The 23,924-nt window shown below is 45.5% G+C and overlaps 3 protein-coding genes across 5 annotated transcripts in view; all 3 read left to right on the forward strand.

Moving 5' to 3' along the window:
* Positions 1–4,916, forward strand: part of LOC135396199 (corticotropin-releasing factor receptor 1-like) — a 199,342-nt gene extending 194,426 nt beyond the window's left edge. Inside the window, exons 11-12 of the mRNA XM_064627223.1 lie at positions 255–323; positions 2,595–4,916. Coding sequence (XP_064483293.1) covers positions 255–323; positions 2,595–2,603 — 78 coding nt within the window. The 3' untranslated portion in view covers positions 2,604–4,916. The remainder of the gene's footprint in view (positions 1–254; positions 324–2,594) is intronic.
* A 4,404-nt stretch (positions 4,917–9,320) lies between these two features.
* Positions 9,321–15,851, forward strand: LOC135396200 (uncharacterized). Of its 3 annotated transcripts, none has more exons than XM_064627224.1 (7): positions 9,321–9,393; positions 11,790–11,876; positions 12,526–12,749; positions 14,792–14,898; positions 14,997–15,023; positions 15,144–15,185; positions 15,598–15,851. In XM_064627224.1, the coding sequence occupies exons 3-7, from the start codon at positions 12,574–12,576 to the stop codon at positions 15,744–15,746; spliced, it is 501 nt and encodes a 166-aa protein (XP_064483294.1). In that variant the 5' UTR covers positions 9,321–9,393; positions 11,790–11,876; positions 12,526–12,573; the 3' UTR covers positions 15,747–15,851. The 3 variants fall into 3 exon arrangements, with proteins under 3 accessions (XP_064483294.1, XP_064483296.1, XP_064483295.1); XM_064627226.1 differs by having other exon boundaries at positions 12,536–12,749; XM_064627225.1 differs by lacking the exon at positions 9,321–9,393 and adding an exon at positions 11,117–11,548.
* Positions 15,852–17,893: 2,042 nt separating this feature from the next.
* LOC135396202 (uncharacterized) lies at positions 17,894–23,691 on the forward strand. Its single transcript, XM_064627227.1, has 4 exons — positions 17,894–18,172; positions 20,872–20,956; positions 21,038–21,156; positions 23,492–23,691. The coding sequence occupies exons 2-4, from the start codon at positions 20,874–20,876 to the stop codon at positions 23,656–23,658; spliced, it is 369 nt and encodes a 122-aa protein (XP_064483297.1). The 5' UTR covers positions 17,894–18,172; positions 20,872–20,873; the 3' UTR covers positions 23,659–23,691.
* Positions 23,692–23,924: the final 233 nt, after the last annotated feature.

Raw genomic sequence — 23,924 nt, forward strand, 5'->3', positions numbered from 1 at the left:
ATCATCCTCATCCATTCTCCTCCTCTTTTCGCTGCTTCCTTCCCTTCCACATCTTTTATTTCTTCGTACGCCTATTGTATTACCATTAGCAGTGGCTACCATTACCATTAGTAGTGGAAGAGTACTGGGCTGGAGTGGCCGGCCCTGTTGTGACATACTCCCCTCATATATGTATATATATTTTTTTCCCCATGATGATGATTTATCGTGATCACGTACAGGTGTCTTAACGCCTTTCGACTTTCTTACTGCAGGTCCAAACGGCGGTACGAAACGCCTACCTGCGGGCAGCCATTCGGCGGAATCCAAACGACCGTTCCTTTGTACGTGGAGGTTGTTCTCAAACGTCGGCCGTTTTCATGTCCCATTTCAACGGTTCCGTAACGGACAACGGTGCCACGCGCACGGCAAACAAAATCATTCGCAAATATCCCGTCAGGACGACCACCATCACGACCGGATCAAAAGAGCTCCTTAGAAACAACGCCGCCGTCGCCAATGTTTGAGGTGTTCATTCTTAGCTTTTGTCTTCATCGAAAGTGTCTGTGTGTGTATGTGTGTGTGGATTCAGACAGTACACGAAACTGTTCCTTGAGAGAGTTTCTGGTGTCGAGGGTGCGAGGCAGCGGTCTTTTTAATTTTCTTTATATATAGATATGGGTCTGTTACGAAGTACCCATATCGTATCGCGTCTTGTTACCTCCAATCGTCTTTCACATTGCTCGTAGCGTAAAGGGAAAGACGCATGGGGGGAGGGGGTAAAGTTGGGTAGACGAGGGGTCTGCCTCCCTAGGCTGGCGGCATCGTTGCTCGATGGAGAGGGAAAAGGGGGAGAGGGCTGAAGGGACGCATGGGACAGACGATAACCGATACCTTTCCGTGTAGTGAGGAATAATAATAATAATAATAGAGAAGGGACATTTATTGTATTAATTCATTGGAATAACGCTGGGCTGCCATCGCACTTATCAACCGAAGTCATCACTTATTACACTTGAAGTCTCTAACAAGCTGTCGGCAGGGTTCCTGGTTGCAGGCGCACAAGCCCCTACTGTTTGTCCCATGCTTTATCCGTCAACATATTTCTCAGCCACAGTTTTTCCCGTGGTGCAGTATGTACCACAGAAATATCGAGCCGCCGATATTTCGAACAGAGGCTGTTCGGATAGAAGAACAACAACAGTAGCAGGATGGTTTGGCATTTATATAGTCGTGTTCAAATTAACAAAGATCAGAAATCTAGTCCGTCAGCTCTGAAAATATTACTGCGCCGTAGATAGGATGGCTGGGCACAGAGACGTCACTCTCCCTCCTCCGCCAGATAATGTACTGTAAGCTACGTAAGCCCTCCCCCTTGATGACGCTGCAGTATTTATCATATAGACAGAGTATAGACAGGTTGCATTATTTTGTACTGTTATCAAAGCTTTAGTCGCAGATGCGTCTGCCCATTGCGCCCCCTTGGTTTTTTGCAACCCCCCCCCCTCCTGAAATTTATCAGATTGCCCAATACAGCTCAGCTACCAAAGCACATACCCACAAACATGTGTACATTTACATACCTGGGGACATTACTGGCCTGCCCTAATGGGATATTATTACAATATTCGGTTCCTTACAAAGGCTGTTTCAAATTTTATTATATTTGATCGAATCGTCCCCCATAAACACACACAAAACAATGGGGAAACATAAAACGTTAGGAACCTTTTCAGCTTTCAAACACAAGCAGCCAACCTAGCGCTTTACGACAGGCGCATCGAGCCAATGATAAAAATCAACGCTGGCGTCGTTCAGAAGGCTTAATGCACGAAAATCGTTATTATGAGTGTCATCATGCGTGTAATGGCCCGCTGAAGATGCTTTTACGCCATCGAAGTATTAAAACGTAATCGAAGAAAACACATTTTTTCCCTATAGGATCTTCTTGTTGCTCCAACGATGTATTATCGCAACGATATACCCAAGCATGCTCGCAACGATAAAGAACGATGACTAGGTCGTAAACGAAGCTGACTGCCTTTTATTGCGAGCCCGTCAGAAATTTTTGATGACACCACTGGAAAAATGTCACTGAACTTTAATACGGTTCAGATGACGTACTGTGCGGTCATGCAATGAAACTGCTTTTCCCCTTTCTCTCTCCCTCTGTTCTTTTCTTTTTCTAATGTCCTTATGATCGTTTAAAGTTCATTCTCCTTGGTGTGATTTTCGTGCAGTAATGTTAGCGAAAAAGCAATACTTTGAACACAGCCGCAAAGGCTTTGCAACCCAAAGAGAATTCAACAGTTTCACGGTTCGTTTACGGAAAACGTTTTATATTCTACGTAATGAACCCATGAAGACAGACACCCAATTAAATTAAACTAAATTCTACTCCATAAATCGTTGCAACTTCTCGGTTGGAGTCCATAACGCACGATGTAACTCCCCCCTGCCTGAGCTCCGTTACGATAATCAGATAATCACATTTTCATAATCACAGTTGCAGGAGATGACATCACACTGATGTACTATCAATTCGTATCACGATTGACATATGGTAAAAATCATATTACATTTTTGCTTCGCTTCGGCATTTTTATCTCTTGCAGTTCGTATGAAGATGACCGGACAGCGAGGCCATTATCTTCGCTGGAAGAGTATCTCATACACGGCTTCCTTCAGATGCACATGTTACGTCAGTGTGACCCTGTTTAGACTTCCAGGAAGTTTTTCGTTTTAATTATCAGCGGCAAAAAGAGCAGTTCCCTGTGCGTCAACGCAGTGGAATTGTAAATACGTAGGTCATCATCATCATCATCATCGTGATCGACAGAAGAGGCTTGGTTGCCTCTGGTAACAACACAGTGTAACTATACGCACTATAATGATGTTGATGAAAAAAATATTCACTGTATCCGCACTATAATATTCGTGTGGTTTCACCGCGATTGCGACTTAATTTGTTTTCTAAATTGATCGCGCGCTGGCTGCAACAAATCTGTATCGGTGGAACTATCACACATATAGCGACTCAGGTAACACGCGAATTCGCAGGAATTAAAAAAAATAAATAAATACCGTGGATGTACCCAATTAGCCACATATGAACTCACTTTTCAATGCATCGTACTACATTCGTCAACAAAATCATATAAGCATCTTGCAGATCATGCAGAAAGCGATATAAAAAAACTAGGATAACACATTTCCTTAGTAAATGGACTACGCTTGCAAAAACATTTCGCTTGCACGCCGAACGAGTGACCCGGCTATACTTCACAACAACAAAAAGTCCTCACAACGTACTTGAAACGCACTGTATGCTCAGCCGACCATGGCGGCAACAAAATGTGCTCGAGCGAATATACAACTAACTTGCTACGACGTAGCTACCATTATTATTCGACGTTCAAAAGCGTTTCGAATTTAAAGCCGCATAATTAGAAAACCGCGTGTCATATTTCGGCATTGCTTATGAGGTAAATGAGAAAAGGGCATTAAAATGTGCGTTACATTAGCGAGGTTTTATAAGCGAAGGACAGGCTAAGTGCTTCGTCGCCCTGATTTATACTGACAGGGAATAACATCACTTTGATTTTAACGAGGCGTGCTAGCTGATTAAGCATTCAATGGCGTCTGCGGTTCCCAGGAGGAATAATGTGGCACACGCCATCCTTTACAATGTTTTTACAGTGCTTTACAATGTTACACGCGTCTACTACTTTTTTTTCTGTTTGTGTCCTCGTAACCAATACAAAGTTTAGAACTTTATTTTTTGTTTCGTTAAATTTTCTGGTGGCTCAAATGAGAAATGAGTTCGGTGCATGTGGGTACGTGGTCTGCAGGACTTACAATGTAGTTTTCATAAGCTCCATGGTAAAAAAACCCTGAGCTACGGCAAAAAAAGAAAAAAAGAAAGAAAGAAAGAAAGGAGGGACGAAACATGGCAGCCCCTTGTTGTTTGTTTCGCTGTTTGTCGCAAAAGCTCAGGGTTTCCTCATCATGAAACTTATGTGCCAACCCGAGTGTATACCAATTTACTAGTCATGACAGCATACTATATCATAACGCTTTGAGTACATTAATGCGTATACTATCAACCGTAAGGTGTTGTAACGTGAAATCTCCGCCACGGGATGTCGACATTATTTCTGGCGACAACTGCTTGGAACAAACTTACATATTTGTTACGCACCTTCGTTACTCGTTAACATATATTTGTTGCACAAATCGGGGATTTTCCCAGCACTACTCAGACATCCCTAATCATCCAAAAGTCTTAAAACACCCGCCAAAATGTCGAAAAGAACAGCAGATACGGGTGTCCCACATCAGTACGGAATTCTAGAGCACCCCCCTTCCCTACGAGATGAAAATTCTGCGAAAATCCCTGACACGTATTTTCTTACATGTGTTGAGAATGAATGCACTGAGGGAAGACCGGATCGTACCTGCTGTAGTACTCGCATGTGCTCCGCACGTGCAATGTTGTCTATGTAAATATCGAAAGATTGTATAGATATGGCATGTTCCGCAGTGCATCACTGCAGATGAGATACTCGTCATATTTTGGACCATATTTTCTACGTATACGAAGGTGGTTTGTATATAGAGTGTTAGGCGCCTGTGGCAGCTGCGTACAGATTTTCTGTCGGCAAGTTTAAGTAATACCCTCTCCTGCCCTTTACTTTCCGCTGCACGCTACAGAAGAAAACAAAAATGAGCCCTGACGGTACAATTTCTACCGCTACTCTTAATGATGGTGTAGATATTATGGTGCCGTGTTGTGCTACCTGCGTGTAAATACGTCTTAGCATGTCAACTTGTCAGAATTCACAGAAGCAGCAGTATTGCTCTCGGAGGTGCTGCTCGGAGTGTGTTGTACCGAATTTTTGTTGAGGGTGCCTATAATAAAAACACGTTTCATACGAGGAATGAGTTTTATCGTGGAGACTGTCGCCTTATCGTGGAAACTGTTGCTAACAGTGACGTCACGCACAGTGTATTGACGCGCGCGACGTCCCCCAGAATACTCCAGCGGAAGATGCGCAAAACGTAGTAGTATCTTTATGCTTCCGCCCATTGAGCATTTTTAATTTTTTTTTCACTAGGATATTCCGGTGGAATGTTGGTCGCGTGAGTGATACGTAATAGATATGTAGGAACAACGACCTACTAGATTATACCGTGGCAAGAGGAGAGAGGTTAAACCCCCCTCCCCGAAATCGTACCTTCAGTAGTGTGTCCAGTCGTCAATCATTCACCGAGTCGTCCTTATTCTCCTCTTCATGGTATCGACGCGGACCTCAACCGCATGCACCGCTCCGCGTCTGAGGGGGTAGTGATGTGGTTGCCCGTGGACGACGACGACGACGCGCCCTGCTGCCGCGCGCCACCGGAACCGTCTGAAAGTTCTACCGGAACCGCCCTAGCGTGAGGCCATGCACATCTGCCCGCATTCCATCATCGCCGGTCAGGACTCATATAGGGGAACACCACCTCCTCTACAAGTGCATTTGCGAGAGATAAACGTGGGTGAATTTTTTCTCCCCTATGTATGGTTCTCATAGAACCTCTCCCGAAATATTTTCCTAGTTACGCCACTGATACCGGCCATGTCATAGTCCGCAACTCCTATATGCGAGAGACCGTCCGGGCAATCCGCTAGGGGCATTACACATCGTCCCGCGAGGTCTCCATCACGATTGGAAATTTGAATTCTGAACGTGCAGAAGCGGACATACTACTGTTGCAACAGCAACAGCTCCCATGTGACCGACTAGAACGCTGATGATAGTGAATTTACAACTTTAGGAGGAACGCATTTCTCGTGGGACATGCACCGCTTCTACAAAAATACTAAGATAAGATGAAGCACAAGGAAAAAATAGCAATTAAGGAAGCAATAAACGGGCCGATGAGTGGCGCCACCGCTAGCTCCCAAACTGCGGCACTGGGAAGGGGTACCGTACATATTGACGTGTGCTGCGATGGAACTTTGACCGGCGCGTCATGGTCCGGTCTGCTTTCCTCTGCTCAAGTTCTCCTCCGCTTTAGGCGCTGCAGGTGAGTTGGCGGAATGAATCTACATACACATATGTAGTACTTGCTTGCAGTGGGTCAGAAGAGAAATAAAGATGCAAGGCTTGTTTGCTGACCAACCGATAATGAGTGTGTTGTTATGACGTACATCAGCAGCGTGACGACTGCATCTGGGTGATGAGACCAAATAAGATTATGTGAAGAGATCAGGCTTCTTCCGAGTATGTTATATGCTCGCTCCAATAGTAATAAGTCCATGGGGTGGAGCAACGAGCTAACACAGGCACCTACTCCCAATACTGAGGCTCTTGTGTGAACACCCACATCAGTGTTGCACGGAGGGCTCCAGTACACTTCATGTTCAGTTTCCATGGCAACATACACGAATACCACGCGACGTACTCGCTTGTAAACTCTGAAAGGTGGTGGGGGTGGTGGTGGGGTAATGCTTGCCGTGGTAGGTGGTGGTGGTGGTGGTGATGGAGCTGCTTGCCGTAGTCGGACACGCTCAGGCGGGCAATGTCATAGAACGGGCGTCCTGGGCCGACTTCACAGAGAACTGCGCCGACATTTGCCCTAAAGCGTCTGAGGAAAACCTTCGGAAAACACCCAGACTACACAGCCGGTGCCTGGATTCGAACCCGGGTCACCTCCCAGTCTCGGCGTGGAATGCCATCCCCATAATGCCGAGTATCCCTGAAAGGGGACTTCTGTACTTCCACATCGTCGTTCATCCAATCAGACATTTTCTGCTCTTACTCTTTTCCTCGTCCTTTTTCATCTTCTTGCTACTTCCACTCGATAGCGAGAGCGTACAAGGATGGCTGATAAGTGTTTAAGTACGCTCCTGAGATGTTGATACGTGTGTCTTCAATGCCGAAAAGATCGAGTGCTAAAAGCATCCATTAGTAGAGAACCCAACGTATTAAACCGCAGATGATCATGGTACACATAGATGATGCAAGGTTCACAACGTCCTCCGTGGGAACGGCAGAAAGTGATATAATGTTGGTAAGCTTAATGTGTGTTCCATATACGGCCTATAGGGGGATTTCGCCGTTTGTGCAATTCCGGCGTCGGTGTATTGGCTGCAGCCTAGTAAATACCGGAAAACGAAGACTACATCAGCACAGGCAGTAATAGATGGGATAACGAAATAAAGCCGCTCCTGTTTTATTTATTTTTTTAATTAACCGCCTTCACTTTTAAGGAGCCACCATCTCCAACTTTTCTTTCCCCTATTTCACTCGATTTCTTCTTCACCCCCCCCCCCCCTTTTATTCAATATCCACTTTTGTTCCGTACAGCGTTGAGTTGAGACTCGGACATACAAATCGTAAAGAGTAACGCCATTATAATTTCTATCAGCTCATAGTCTTCGATGGAGGTCTGCTGATAGGTAGGAGCAAAGTCATTACTCTGAACCCGATCAGGTTTTGGACGGAAAAGAGTGCTGCCATAGTTCATGGAAGGTCCCCCGGAAGGGAACGTACAGCCAAAACATACCATTTGGCGCCTGCTCTTGCTTTCCCTACACTGTATTAGGCAACTGAAGGTAATGGTCAATTGCACTGACAAAGCAATCTGTCCCACGACATTCGCATTAAGTGCAACCTCCATGGAGCGAATTTTAGCAACGAAGTTCGCGCGGCAGAATGCCACGCGCATTCCGCCAGTTGTTCGCCGGCACCACCTCCATGGGGCGAAAAACCAGCGGACGGCGTCGGTATAGCGTCGGGAAGTCATGCTGTGATGTCACTGTTGCCAGGGCATAAGGTGAAAGCTTAGTGAAATCAGTTGCTCGAAAATTTGTATTAATGTCACAAGTTTTGCGACTAAATCCAACAACTGTCTGAAAAGATGCGCCCAGTAACGTACCGAAAGGCATATTCACTACTGCGTAAGGAAAATATGCTTCTTGGCAGAGAATGCCTCACGTTCTAGCGCTGCAGTTGGCGAAAGCGCGAGCAGACGACAGCACCCAGTTGCAAGAAGAGGACGATGACGATGATTCACGAGAGCAGACAACCACGTGCAGACGATCTGGCGTATATTCGTAGCGGAAGAGCACTTTGATTGGTTCATCTGCAGTTGACGCTTCCGGAATCGCGGACGCTGTGCGAAAATATCTAGCATGGGCAGATCGGCGGCGGACGCTCACATTTTTGACGCCTCGCGCAGGGCGTCCGACGCTGAGCGAAGTTCGCAGCTTTTTCGCTGTACATTCGCTCCATGGAGGCTGCCCTTTATTCCTTTTCGCGATGGTGTCATACGGGTTTACATCGCCAATGGACTGCTGTCCGCGCCTTCCCGGAGCAAAATTTCGAGCAAGCTCTGCCAATAAAATACGCCACAAAATTTAAAGTCCCCCAGCGCGCCATATCCACATTAGCTAAGAGCTAAGGCTTTGTTTTCTTCTTTTTCGACACTCTTTTGTTTTTGCGCAGAGTTTTGTTCTTGCGCTATCGAGTACCCTTTGAAGGCAAGTTGAGTAAGGGTCCATCACAAAGTCTGATACCAGGTTTTACATATTGCCTCAGCTTCCGGTCGTTACCAAAAGCTTGTAGCTATATAAATTTAGCGTTTTATATAAGCTATTATAGTATGTATATATATATATATATATAGGACAAATATGTTAATATATCAGACGGCTACGAAGTTGAATAAAAGTGAAATAATAAGACTTGGACTACAGATTACAGGAACGTTAACAAAAACTAATTTATTTATTGGGCTATTTAACACAGACAGTGCCACTGTCGAAACGTCGACCATTCCTTTTTTAATGTATGTGTTAAATAGCCCATTAAATAAATTAGTTTTTGTTAACGTTCCTGTAACCTGTAGTCCAAGTCTTATTATTTCACTTATATATATATATATATATATATAAGTTTAGCTACACGGGAAGCAAAAAGCGGAAGCGGGAAATGCTAGGTTTGCTCCAACTATGGCCCAGCCTTCTGTAGTTAACCTCGTACATTTAATACTCGCTCGCTATCGAAAACCGTTTACCGAGCCTTTGTTCAAGGAATTTTGCATGTCCCGCGCTGCCCGCATTGTCCGTGTGATAAGACCTCCAGTTTTTGACCATTCGCTTCCGTATCTTTCCTGTTCCATCACCTATTTTCTATGCTGTAGTATCGTTCATCTCATCATCTCATCGCTTTTAGTCTCGAATCTCATCCCATCAGCCTCCCTTGAGCCGACACATTGACCCGTTGCCCATTGCCTTTCGGTGTGCGCCACACCAGTTAGAAGAAGAGGAAGTATTTGGCACGTGGTTCGAGGCGAGAAAGCTATCATCTCCTTGGACGAAGAAGAAGAAGAAGGAGGAGAGGAAAGCTTCTTGTGGCAGGCAAGGTAAGACGTGGTCTTCCACGGACTTCGTTGCATTTATAGAAACGTTAACACCAGGTTTTGCTGATGCATGTAGAACGACGAGTATATGAAAGTGCAGCTCCGGTGGCTTCCGAAGTTTCGTAGTGAGCTGTCGAAATAACCACACTTGAAACGCATAGAGCATGCAAGGAATACATGAATCCTAGTCGTTCTAGACGACCATGAAGCAGGCCGAATGGTCGAAGCAGGCCGAATGGACGAAGCAGGCCACAAAAACAGGACTCGAAGACGACTACACAGACCCTGTTGCAGTATCACACTAACCCACGTGATGACTTTAGTTCATTTCATTACTATGGCTATGGCAATTTCTCTCTGTCTATGGTCTGCCAAGCACTTTTATACCTATTGGTCGGCGCCGCTCACAGCACCTGTTGTACGCTGCGCGACTGACCAGTCAACTTTTACATCGTCAGTGTATCTTCACATACTTGAGAGCGTAGAAGCGTAGAACGGACTGCACTGACGCAAAGATGGAAACAAATGCGCAAGAATGCCTTTCAACGTTGAAATAATGTATACCCACTGATGTAATTTCACTTCAATAATTTACGAGTAAAACTGTGTTCAAGTGACATTCGCTTAGAAGTCGGTTACACATGTCAGACTTGATGTACAAACTTCTCTGTATCAAGTCAGAATTGTAGCAGAATAGCACTAGTATCCCTTCGATGCGTCGACTGGATCAGCAATGAGATTGCAACAATGGCACCTTTTTCCTATCGCCAAAATGGGCAGATGGGAGGGAAGACGATCTTTCTTAGTGTGCCTGAGCAAAACGCTAAACATAACTACGCTGAACACTAAACCCGCTTAAAACAACATGGGGCTGAATATTCCTAAGCCAGTTATGTATATAGCAACCTGCCACATGACAACCTCGCTTCATAAATCACTGCGCTGCATTCCTGGCAACACATTTATACTAATCATATAGTTATATAGCTATGTAGAGCCGCCAATTATTATTATTATCGTCATCATTATTATTAGATGCACTATTTCCGGAGGCAATGAAGGAACTAATGGAGCACTAACACATTGCTGGTGTCCTGCCGGTGTCCCAATAGACGGATATGAAGATCGATAGATATTCGTTGCGTGCCTAGCAGCGTATTAATGATCCATCTGCTGCTTTAGTGCCTTCGGAATTAGCATATCGTGTTAGTTGCAATGCAGCGCATGCAATGATATATCAAGCGATGCATGGCCGTTGCTCCACACGATGAAACTAAAACAATTTTATTTTTTATGATGATGATGATGATGATGATGATGATGGTTGGGGTGTTTAATCGTCACAGTCGATACTCTACCGCGCTGCTCGTGGTAATTTGTTGAAAGTGTAATTATGCGCCTGACATTGAGGGCCAAAATCCTACGTTCTCCAGAAAGGTTAGTAGCGTTTTTAATGGTAGAGCGTTGATGAGATTGGATTTCACGATAGACCAAGCCCTTCGGCGAAGTTGCTACATCCCAGTCCTTCTCCAACAACGCACGATTCGGCAATTATGTTACGTCACTAATTTTTTCTTTAATTTCGTGTTAGACTGTAGCAACTGTATGACTATGAGCGGCGTACATATGTGGACAGATGGAGAGAGGACAGCAGGAAGGAGTGGGGGGACAGGGGGTTTTAGTATCCGTCCTGGGCCGACTTCAAGGGGAACTGTGCCGACATTCGTCTGGAAAGACTGCCGGAAAACGCAGGGAAAACCTCAGTCACCACAGCCGCGGTGAGGGGAATGGAACCCTCGCCACCTCCCAGTCTCGGCGTGGAAGACGATCGTCCTAACCGCGCTACGCCACGCGAGCTTGTGCTACGTCACTATGTTTACACTAGAGTCACTAAGTGGGGGTACAGAGTACCGCATTCGTTTTCCGCGACGGAGCCGCCGTTCGGAGTCCGCGATTGGGCCCCCGCTCGTGTCACGTGGTTTCTCCTTCCAAGAATGCGGTCCCATTCCATCCAAAACTTTTCTTTCTTGGGGTTCTTGGGTTTCGAGCTGGCTCGACAGCGCTCTGTTCTCCGGCGGAGAAGGGGGAGATTGACGTCCCATTGCTAAGCGACGGAGCGGCGACGGAACCAAGATGGCGGGCTCGCTCGCCGGCGTGGGTGAGTGTCGCTACTCTGCTTCCTATTTAGTGACTCTAGTTTACACCATTCACCTAGCCTGAATCTGAAATATTAGCGATTATTTTCCGCCAACCGTAGTTGAAGACAATCGTTTACGAGGTACGTGCCCTAATATGGACGAAATCTTTTCGGGTGTATCGATTTTAGATGCATTTTTCTAGCGCTTGAAGGGGCATTAAAGTGCAAAAAAAGAAAAAAAAAGAAAAATATCTCCCCGCAGAATGAAAGACGCGGCGACCTTGACACCAGCCCAAGAGGAATAAAATTTATCCGTTGCGTCGCTGGCGACTTGTGAGCGAAAGGAACAGTAAGTCATGCTTTCATTCTCCCTCCCCTTCTCAAGAAGTGCGACTATGTGGAGAGGCCTCTGATTGGTCCCTCCAAACGATCGCCCGCGATGATTGGACAGATCGTTTGAGGAGGCCAATGAGGGCTCGTAATGAGACCTGAACCTTGAGCGGATATTCGTGCCATAAATTCCCTATAGTTGCGAGTTCAGCGTTGTCGCATCCATGTCTTTTCCCGTCTGCATATTTTCTTCTCTTACGGAGCGCAGCAAATATGTCCCGGTTAAATCAACTCCTCGGACACGGCTTCATGTAATATTTGCGACGAGAACAAATGCGTTGCCACTCTTCCATTTCGTTCTAGAATTGTTCCATCACGGCTGAAAATTAAACATGCATATTTCACAGTCCCTGAAATAGTTTCATGACTCGAAATGATTGCCAGTGGTCGTATTGGCATTCACGTTGCATGAAGTCGCTTTTTCGGCTGAGCCACACGTACTTTTTTTTTCATAGTCCGTTCGTGACAGAAACAGCTGCCAGGCCTTCTATATATATGTAATCTCCGGCAGTTCTATTGATACATAATATAAAGCTCATCAGTATATACCGAAAGTATTATTATTATTTTTTTTAAAAGCTTCGTTGTTGAATCCGATCGTACATTAGTTATTCGCAGGAAACATATTCCAATCCCTAAATCGAAACCAGCAAAACATGCGGAAAGCCCAGGAGCCAAGCGGCGAAGCTCAGGAGCGACGTGACATAATTTCGGAGGAGAATGAAGAAGAGACGGAGAGCACCAGCACCACGTCACGCACCCCGTACTACAAGCCACTCTTGCTGCCCAGCGGAAAAATTGTCGATATCACGAAAAGGAATCAGTTTATTCGGTAACCAGCCTCGTTCATGTTGTAGCTAATATATCTTCAATTATATTTATACCAACCGGAAGATAAATATATTTTTTGTCATTCTCGTTCACACGCAACATGTCTTCCGTAGATGAAGTACGACGTTCGAAATGAGACAAAAAAATCGGGAAACAAAAATAGCTTTTTGGGTGCTACGCTATACGTCGGAGGACATAATATACGCCGAAGATCACCTAACAATTATCATTTGGTCCGGGTCTCAGTCGATAAGTCATAAAAACTAGTGTGTGCGTGCGTAGTGTCGTAACAGTAAAAAACTTTATTGCGGTTTTTATTTTGCAGAGTTTTCTTTTTTTTTTTTTTTTTTTACAGTTGCCGAACGTAACATGCTCTTCTGTTGTTACACTTGTTACAAATATGCTTTCTAGAATTAGATACTTTAAGTCTCTTACTGATGTCCCGAGAGCTAAGAAAACGGCGGACAGGGTATTGACATTGGAAGTGGAAATGAAATAAAAATATCGAAATGTTAATTCCTACCCAGTCAGCACTGGCTACTCCAAAACGCGTTTGTGGGTGGGTGGGTGAGTGGGTGGGTATTGATATTGTATATAGGGAGGAGCGCTTTTCAGTGTTTCGTGATTTGCTACAGGTCTAGAAGACGAAAATTATCGACACTTTGACACGATTTTTAAGCACTCTACATACATCGTTGACGAAAGTTTCGGCGTCAGCCATTCTCGCAATATTTTTACTTAAGGGAAGAAATGCGTAGTTTACTTCGGGGAAAATCCTGCACATTCCCAGCCGAAGCAGAGAGAGAAAAACGCATAAGCTCAGATCATTAAGAAGAAAGTTGGATGCCGAGAGTTAGGTGTGCTTCAATAGCAGTAAAAGTCTCCGATTCACTAAGCAGCGCGAGATTATCCGGTTTAAGGGTGTCTTTGCGGTGATTAGAGCGTCCTCGAGGGACTGAGACCGACAGACTTTCTCGGTCAGACTCTGCTCTTTCAAACGAGTGGGTGTAATTGGTACGTTTTCCGTGGGAGCTGAGCAGCGTGTAATTTCATCGGAACTCGTTTTCTGATACGGATTACTGAACGCATCCCTCGTTCGCTTGATTAGTTGTAGGCTGACTCATTACTGGTTGGAAAGTGATTGGTAACTGACCGGGTAGATAAAATTGCCGTGCAACCTGAGCACAAGTTGCGCAACAAGTGCTCACGTTGTACCTCCCGGGGTCAGCAGACGCAGAACTATAGCCGTGGCTGTCGGAAGACTCCATCGACCCATTCATGCACTGCTGTCCGTAGTGTTGTTAACAAACATTCACGAGGTTAACGAGTATTATAAATAAATTGATTACGAGAAAACATCAACCACGCTGATAACCGAATACAAAAGACATAATCGCACATACCCGTAGCATAGTTAATAATTTGTATAGAAAGAAGGGTCTACACACTCTTATTTTTCTTTACATCAATCAATCAATCTACGCTACACTTTTAAAATATTCTGCGGTGTCCTCTAAGGAGAATGTACGCCGTTAATGTACATGTCCACGTAGTGAAGGAGAGAGAGAGGAGGACACCGTTGATCTATGTGTGTATCTAGCGAACGGGGAGAGGAGGATACCGTGAAATGTTACGTAAGCAGAAACGGGAAGCTAACATCATGAATATATACGTGTCAACCTAGCGAAAGAAATATAGGGGGATACCGTGAATCTATACGTCCACGTAACGACGGAGGGGAGAGGAGGACATCGTGAAACTATATATGTCACAGGAAGGGAGTTGCCTCAGGACAGAAGCCGCCGATATTTCACAGGACCGAAGGAGGGACAGGATACTTTCTTTAGTCTGGATGGCGCTGGTGCGCGTCCATGCAGCCAAACCAATAAGTGGGAAGGCAATAATCCCTTGTTAGTGTGAGGTATATTTAGTGCTCTAATCGTTTACTGCCCGTACGTCTGCATAGACAACCAGACTAATAAGAGTGTTAGCACACGTTCGACGAGTCTGTCCTCTATTACAGCCCTTGCAAACCTATTGCAGGGAATGGAAGAAAGAACACTTGCGATGCGATGTCAAGCCCTACATGGTGCTCTTGGTGTCATTCAGCTTCCTGTTTCTCGTCATGTACGCCTACACCTACCACCAGGGTTAGTTATGCACACTCATCCACAAAAACGAATCTCGACAGATTTCTCCGCCAGAGGCATGTCGCTAACACGGGTCTTACGCTTTACTCTAATTTTAGCCGTAATATACACGATACTGGAGAAATGTAAGTATGAGAGCGAAGCTCAAAATAGGGGTAGTTTACCGCTCAACGTATTTTCGTGATATGGACATATTTGTGTTTCAACTAATTGTCGCGTTCATGTTTCCTTTACGACTCGCGCAGTTCAAGGCAAAACGACGTCCAGCATCGAGCCGAGAAACCTCAGTAAGTCACCCGCTAGCAACAACGAGCTGTGTAGCTTTTTATTATAATTTAATGACACGTTTTCTGGGACACGCTGTATAGACGTAAACGACGAGAATTAGTCGAGGCAGACCACAAATATGGACGACACAAACACGTAAGCCTCGAATGCCCAGATGTACTTGAACCCTGTATAGAGTCGCGATGTCTGCTTCAGCCAATCGCCGAAGACTGTTCCAAGCTCCTGTGGCTACCATTGGCTGTCCCCATAGCGGGAAGCACGTCGTGACTGGCGGAGACTTAACGACCACATCACGTCGTTTAAGCGATCAGACTTTGTTTATTCTAGGTGGCGTTGACACAGCGAACAATATGAACTTTTGCTTAACATTGGATTGACTTGGATCGCTTCGGCATTGTACTTCCTTTGCAGACGAGACTTCCGAATACGTCACGGTTCCTTTCAATATGGCAAAAGGTTACGACGCACAGGACACGCTGCCAGCTCGGGAATCTCCGACAACTACCAGCGACAACTTCACCACTAACAGGCGGCGAGGCACTGCATTACGACGTCGTTGATTTTCTTTACTTCGCATAACCCATAATGAAACTCTGAATATTTAAAGTCTGATGACAAAATGATATAGCGTGTCTTCATCTGAGAATGCAAGAGGAAGAAGCTCATACGAATTCCTTGGTTCTTTTCCTTTCTTCTCTAGATTAACATTCGCTTTGTGGCATTTCGCACGCTATAGAATTCAAGCCAAGTCCAAAAATGAAAGTTTAAGGGAATCACACACAAAAAAAATTAAAAATAAAATGGAATCAATAAAATGAGTCAATAGGATCACATTTTAATATCCTGTGGTTTGAGTTATTCATTGTCATCAAGCGCTTACGTACAAAATTGTCTGGATTCGCTATCTGAAGGAACACATACATTCCGACATCAGGCACAAATTGCTTAGTAATTTCTTATTCTATCTGGAAAGCAGCGCAGCCTTTGCATAGCCCCTTAGAGCAACTTTTTACATAAATCAACTTTATCACGTTACATAATTCGCATGCGGTTCGAATTGCGATAAGAAGCCGTCATATACTCTCGACCTCGGTGACATTGAGTGACATCAAACGACACTGTCTAGCTTGCTATTAGCTCTATGTAAAGCGCACATGTGTACTGGGTTTTCGTAACACTGGTTCTGATTTCACTCCAGTAAGAGTGCAATACACGGGCGCATTAAACTTTCAAACTGGTGGGTCGTTCCTAAGTTGGGTTTTCGGATAAGAATAATTGAACCTTTGTATGCAATAACGGGGTAAGTCGAGAAAAAGGGGCCCTTTATAATTGTCCGTCCCATTGACACACACGCATTTCCCGTTTCTTACCCTCCCGTAGCGGGCCAATAAATCGCAATACGGTCCTAAATTTTCTTTGGCATGTACATACCGGTATGTAGATGTAATTTCAGCAAAAATATTAAAAAGGGGATACGTCGACTTAACCCCTTATTGCATACAGACGTTCAATTGGCCTTACTTGCTAGCTGCTACTAGTTAGAGACATTACATTTAATTAAAATTTCAAGACCAAATGTTGCGCACATATAGTAGCTGCATAGAGGCCCGCCCGTTAGCGTTAGCGCAAGCAATGCTGGCGACACAAACCACTGTTACGAAAGCAGAGATGTTTACCGCACGAGTTCTGCTCTGCTCAATCCAAAAATAGGGAGCGACACGGAAATAAAAGTCGATGGAAGTGCGCTCGTATCATGCTACCGCGCACCTCCGTACTCAAGGGTAACGGCAACAGATGCAGAGGTCACACTGTTTTGCCGGTTTACATTACACGCGTGAGCTGGCGACCAGGCGTCTGAATGCGCATTTAGCACTGCCGCGTTGGTCAAACTGGATTACGCTTGTCAGGCATGCGTACGTGATGTTTCTGAACTATACTGATACTTGGCTCCTCAGATAGAAATACGATGCCTGTGTTTGAGAATTGCATTTGCAGTGAGAAAAAGGACGTGACTCACATTATTCCAGTTCGCTCTCGAATGGTAGGTACACAGGAACAACGCTGCAAGCAACAGAAAAATGGCTGGACATTAGATACAGAGAAATTTCCAAAAGTGAAACGAAGGTAGTGCTACGCGAGGTAGTGCCAGGTTGGTTCACACTGCTGCGTTTGCGCTTACGTACCGCGCCCCTAGCGAGTGATTTATCCAACCCCCCCCCCTACACCCCCTGATACCACCAAATTTTCGGCGTCCCCCCCCCCTAACATTGGTTACCTGTGTATCCTCTACAGGGGATGCCCATGCTTTCTCAGCATTAGACACATGTTGGCAGTGACATGTTAAGCTGTTGTGACGTATCTATAATTATGACCCCCCCCCCCCCCAATATTTTGAAACATCCCTCCGTGCCTGAGATTCTGGATAAACCACTGCTCCTAGCCCCGTTCGCAATATTGCGTTCTGCCGATGCCCCTTCCTTCCAATGAACTCTCTCTCCGCTACTCTTAAACCAGGTACTAGTGCGTAAACGTGATTGTGGCCCTGGGCTTGGGTACCCTGTATGCAAGTGCCCATCAGGTAGTTTTACTATACGGTACCCAACCGCTTTAGGGACACAAAGAAATAAGAGGCCGTGATCCCCAAACACTATTTTGCGTGATGCGCAGCAACGACTCCTTATCCCTCTGGCGCACTGGGTACCCTACTCTGAGGCTCTGGGGTACCCTATTCTGAAAACATTCTATTATTGTGTACCGGGGGAGGGGGGCGTAACAGTACATGTTATCAAGACTGTAGCTGCAAATTCACCGTTCGTTACAAAAGTAGCCCACATTGGCTTCATTTGTACAAACATCGTACTTAGCGTTCCGCTGAAGAACAAGAAGAAGAAGAAGAAAGCGTGGGCACGTGCGGAAAAACAGTTGCTGCGCTACTGCTGCTTGTCAAAGGAACACCTTCGAACTAGGAAGGACAAGCTTCCTAAACGTAGGTACCCTCTTAAGTGCAGTGTGTAGCGCAATGGGATGCAGTTTCAGCACAGTCTCCGTACTTGTCGTTTGCGAACGGAGCGAGAATTTCGTGCAGATTCAGAGTAAACTATATGCCAACCAAGATGTGGGCGCTGTGAGAGTTGCTGTTGTCGTTGAGCACATTGTGCTGATTTATGGTTAGGTCGTTCAATTTCACAGCTGCATTGCTGCCGACAAAAAAAAAAGGGTTGTTGGCTGAAGCATCTGCACAATAGGCTACCCGCGTCGGCATGTCATGCTCGACAATTACTCATTGCATGGGGAAAGTTGTGTTGTCTATATACAGAGTTTTTATTCGTTACAGAATTTTCATTAAAAAATTACGAGGGCAAACTATGCCGTTTTAGCAGGAGGTTTGTACGGCTAGGAGAACAACCTGTAGGACAGCGTTTTGCAACTATTGGACGACTAATTAGCTAAAATTAATTAACTTATTAATCGGATGTTTTCTTGGAAATGCGAGATGGCAGAATTGGAGCCAGTCATTATTCAAGACTCAGATATAAAATGTCAAGTTTCTCTATGCAAATGAGCCGCAACTAGAACTACGGGCTGTTCGAGCGCAGCAACGACGCGGCTTTCACCTTATCTGTGTCGGAGAGCGGTCTCAGATGAGCGCTTACACTCCAATCAGCTCCATCGCTCTAAAGCTCGTGACCTCTCACCAGGATTGCTAGTCGCTCTTTCTGCGCTCGAGTACTGCGTAGTTTTGGTTTCGTCTCATTTGCATAGCGGAATTCGGCAAGTTGAAGTACGTTCGCTTCTCAGGGAAGGAATTTTTTAAAGGTTTAATTCCGTATTCAAAACAATTCAAATGGCGGTGTTGCGAAGAACAGTCCAAACGCTGGTCCCCACTCGGCGTCGTGACTCACAACATTGAGGCGGCTGCAATCGCAGTGAGCTGTTCAGCAATAACAGCCTATGTACGTCGCTTCCCTAGCAAAGTCGTTCCCTCCTCCTCCGACTCACTTTGCTGAACGTCAATGCAATATTAACTCTCGCAAAGCTATACAGTGAACCCTCGTTAATATGACCCCCGATAATCTGACATACGCGCTTTACGACCATACTCCTGGGGAACAATGCAGTGAAACCCCTGCAAATCTCCCCCTTTAATATGACAATTCCGCATTATGACCAAAATTTTCGGGAACGACCATGGTCATAATAACGAGGGTTCACTGTATATGTAAAAAAGCTATCACGTTGTCCTGTTGTCAGTAAATGCACGTCGTATACTCTAGCGGCTCTCCAGAGAAGTATCCCCCGGCGCGCGGCAGAATAAACCCACCTGGGTAGCGCAAAGGACCAAAACTGGTCTTCGGGTGGGACCGATCAGCTCGCGCCGTTCGCGCGGTGTCCCCACTGGGCCCCCAACTTCTGTCGTCTCCATCCAGCGCCATCTACTGGACACGGATATAACCTTGTCCGGCGCACCCAAGGTCATCGGTGCCGGAGCGCATGCGCATAAGCAGTTGTGAAAAAAGTTAACTGCAAAAACAACACATTTGTTAGTACAATGAAATTTAAGACAGTGTGAGAGTGAAAGACCATGGAAATCGTAAGGAGAGAGGCTGAAAAACAGCTGAGAGAGAGAAATGGGGAAAAGCAAAGAATTTGCAAGGAGGCGGTGCCCGCTTCCAACGCCCAAGTCCAGAAGCCGCAGTGATAGGTATGGCCACAGCCCTTCAAACGCGTGAACGCCACTCCGCCACGGCATTCCTTGTACCAAATCCAACCCAATCCAATCCAAGTCGTGCTTTTTCCTCAGGGAACATCTGTGAAGCGTGTCTTATCTGCTAAGTCGGTTTGCTTCTTGTTCCGTGAGGAAGTGGTTCTGTACAGTGCAAACTTTATACCGCAACATGCAAGTGCGCCGCCCGGAGCTTTTAGGGGACTCTGTTCGTAACGCGTTATGGCTATAGGTGGCGTGCATATGACGTCACACCATAGCTTTACCCGTGCTTTTTCCCTCTTTCTGGTGAACCGGCGCACCCTGCCTATACGCGTGCTTCTTTTCACTCTTTCTGGTGATCCGGCTTACGCAAATGCACCCTACCTACACCGTATCTATCATGGCAGCTCCGTTGTTGAAATATGTCATTATTCGCCACCTCGCTTTCTATACCTCGAGGAGAGTTAACTCTTTCAGGTCAACCCCGCCCACGAATCGAAGGACGCCTGTGACTGGCTCAGGCAGGCACATTACGCTTCCGAGTCACAACGTGCGCCCGCATGCTTCAGACTGCTGCCTTGTGCACGAATCATTTTGCGAAAGCACTCATGAAGCCCATATGCGTACCTCTAAACCAGACACGTAAAACATTGGCGTTAACAAAACGTTTTTCCCCGCCCGCATGGCGTGTCTTCTCGTATACCACACTCTTTATGTGAGGAACACGTGCTCCGCTGCGGAGTCTGCATATAGCTCATATATTGTCCAGTAGTATAGGTATTTCGAGAGTTACGAGAAGAGAGTTACGACAGTTATGAGAAGTACGTAGAAATGCCAAAACCACGGGACAGAACTGGGGGAATGAAGACGTTTGGATTGAGTTTCATCGATGGAACCAATTGTGAATTTTTTTAAATTCTTGTTTCGCAACACTTTTGAATACCTATTGATTAATTGCATTTCATCGTGCATCCTTTCAGCAATGTACAACGTTGCACCAGAAGTGGTAGCGGAAGAGGAAGCTCTTCCGGATGATCTCGTCACAGCCGACCGAAAAGCAATTGAGTATGTTATCTTCTGGACCATACACTGCACAGTTACCGCATTCAAACCAAACACCTGATCATCACCTTGGATCAATTTCAGTGATCAGCCAGGTGATGCGGCTCCAAAACCACCCGCCTCCAGTTCTACTAACATGATGTTTATGAGCGTGGTGGTGTTGGCGATCATCTGCTCTGCAGCTGTTGGGTTTGCAATTTATCGTAAGATATCGTTAAAAAATAATACATTTCCTAGTCAAACAAACAACATAGCAAGTAACGCGGGACTCATGCGAATTTATACGGAACTCGTACGAATTAAATGGGGTCCGTGTGGCTTTATATGGTCCCGTTGTCATATGGCACCGTGGCTTACGTCTTGCCGTGCGACTCCTCGTCAGTCAGCGTCATTTTCTTCACTTTTTTGTAGTTCCTGGCGCTTTCTCAGCTGACGTCCACTGCCTTAGTATGCAATAAGATTGCATCGCAAGTGGGACATAGGAAGTACCTCAAACAGCACAATGCACCGAATGTAAGCGTGCATATAGCGGACGGGTATAGATCGAGGAAATTTTCTTCGTGAGCAGGACTCTGAAATGAAGCACTGCATGGATAAAGCACCTGCTTTTCTAGTTTCTCTGCAGGCGTGCTTGCTCACTATTTCCAGGGGTTGGGGGAGGAGGGGGTCAGAGCCGTATATTAAAAGGGAGTCTAGCCATTGGGAGGAGTCCCAGAAAGAGGCTAGACCTGTCAATCACAATTCTGGGCCTCTGATTGGTTGGCTTTATTCCACGGGGGTCGCCACGACACCTAAATGGCGACGAAAACGAACACTGTGAAGCGAGAATTTCGTTTCAAAAAAATTTCACAGACTACACTGATTTTACGCTGCAGGTGTACATCCTCATATGCGCTTCTCGAAAATCAGTTTCAACTGATGCTCCGCTATCGATATCTAACCGAAAATAATACGTTTTTTTGTGTAGTGGACACGGCAATCAACGAAATCATAGCAAAAACGGCACTGTGCTGTACAATTTTGAATTTAATTACTCAGTCTTATGAATATCAATATTCCAACCTTTTTTTATTCCAACTATTCATGTAGATAAGTTAAAAAATCGTACCGACGACAGGATGTGCACCAGCAGGTGGTTCTGCCGGCAGCGGTATGACGGAAGCAGACTACAATTCCCAACGTGCCTTGCGCAGCCCAGGTGGCATTTATCAAATTTGCACCAAAAATCCACTAGTTTTGCAGATCGCGAGAGGTATCCATTTCAATCCTATCCAATCCACTTGCCACCTAATAGGGGTAAAAACAGTGATGACAGGTTGATTGCTAGTGCCCCATATTTGAAGACGTCATTGATCAGAAAGCTAAAAAAGTGAGTGGAGCTTCAGGTATAGGCATGACCCATTAATGACCAGAGTCCCTTTTAATATATGGCTCTGCTGATGTGTCACCCAGCTTCAATTTTTTGTAAATAAACATATATTCTTCCTCCTCCTCGTTCCTTGTTGGTTCGCCTCCTCTTTGCTGTTGGTTCTACCGTGATTGGCGTTTAATCGTGCGTTCTGCGGCGTGCTAGTGTTGGACGTTGAATAAATTTATTCAATCAATTGTGCGTTCAGCTTTCGCTGATGATAGCAGAAGCCTATATACCGAGCCCTCTGGTGTTAAAATGTGGTGGCGGTGAACTTATTCATCGCAGGCGTAATGACAATACGGCTCTGGCATTCATAGTATCACAACGCCCTCTCGTGTTCCCATGCGCGGAGTATGTTATGTTTTTGTCGGGACCCGCGCTTTCAGTACATCGTGCTGCTTGGGACTCCATGAAAACGATAGGATGAGGGAAGCTGTCAAATCAAGGTCCACTACTTTGATGTCAGCCGAGAAATGTAGCGCGAATGCCCAGATCGTGCTTTCAGAACTATACTTGCGGTTCCACCAGAACTCCTTAGTGGCCATAACGACAGCAACAGGAATACGCTATTCGCATTAATCAAATAATTGAAACTGTAAAAAGCTATAATAGATACAATAGTTGCAAAAACGGCTAAACCTTATTCAGTTGCACGCCCCAGTTTATTCCCGCGCCAATAACGAAAGAACAAGGAGAACGTGGTATACAGATACATGACAACGGAAGGCGATGGATGAAACGGTGGTGTGTTGTCCGTCCGTTTTATCTGTCGCGTTCCCTTATTACGCATTTATTCCAACGCCGTTTTGTATGCCGCTTTTAACGCACTTCAGGTACAGTTCTGGTACTGTCGTGGCCAATGTTGACCAATCTCCCATTTCCGTGGCTTCCCTCTGATAAACGCTCGACTATCGGGGAACAGCGAAAATAGGATTAGACCTGTCGATTGTTGGCATAGCATCACTTGCTGTGAATACATGCGAAAAAAAAAAGAAAAGAAACAGCCGAAGCGCAATGAAAAGACTGCTTATCTGAGACGTGCATGAATGATTTCCTGTGGCTTCTTTCACTGCGCTTGGGCCGTTCTTACAGTTGCTGTCAATAATTGCTTATCGCACTGTATGCAGAGCGTCAGAATACAACTTTAGCACCCGAAGCGACGACCCCAGCGACGCCGACCACTCCAAACGCTACGACAACTGTCAACGCTACCACCGTCCACAATATCACGACTCCTGCAAACAAAACCATGTTCGATTCCCAGGTGATCGAGAACCTGCCTGAGGATGAGTAGGTCAAAATAAAAAGGACGTCGTTTTAGCGTGCATGTAACAGCAGATTATCGCAATATATATTGCCGAGACAAGCAACATGCCTGATTATAATCCATGGCCATCATATAGGCGAAACCACAATGTTCACGATTATCCATTCTCCAATTACCAAGAGCTCAAAGAAACCATGTGGTCTGCGATACCCAAATAAGTAGTTCGTTTACATCTAGCTAGCGCATTTGCCAAGAAGCTTTGCTATTCAAAAATCATAATCCGGAATGTGCCT

This window comes from Ornithodoros turicata, chromosome 5 (assembly GCF_037126465.1).
Source record: "Ornithodoros turicata isolate Travis chromosome 5, ASM3712646v1, whole genome shotgun sequence".
Lineage (NCBI taxonomy): Eukaryota > Metazoa > Arthropoda > Arachnida > Ixodida > Argasidae > Ornithodoros > Ornithodoros turicata.

Bases quoted from the DNA above. Each gene is read 5' to 3' on its own strand.
- LOC135396200 (XM_064627224.1), top strand. From the start codon at position 12,574: ATGCGGAAAGCCCAGGAGCCAAGCGGCGAAGCTCAGGAGCGACGTGAC. The intron at 12,750-14,791 runs GTAACCAGCCTC...AACCTATTGCAG, and splicing joins AAAAGGAATCAGTTTATTCG to GGAATGGAAGAAAGAACACT. The intron at 15,024-15,143 runs GTAAGTATGAGA...CGACTCGCGCAG, and splicing joins ATACACGATACTGGAGAAAT to TTCAAGGCAAAACGACGTCC.
- LOC135396202 (XM_064627227.1), top strand. From the start codon at position 20,874: ATGTACAACGTTGCACCAGAAGTGGTAGCGGAAGAGGAAGCTCTTCCG. The intron at 20,957-21,037 runs GTATGTTATCTT...GATCAATTTCAG, and splicing joins GCCGACCGAAAAGCAATTGA to TGATCAGCCAGGTGATGCGG. The intron at 21,157-23,491 runs GTAAGATATCGT...CACTGTATGCAG, and splicing joins TGTTGGGTTTGCAATTTATC to AGCGTCAGAATACAACTTTA.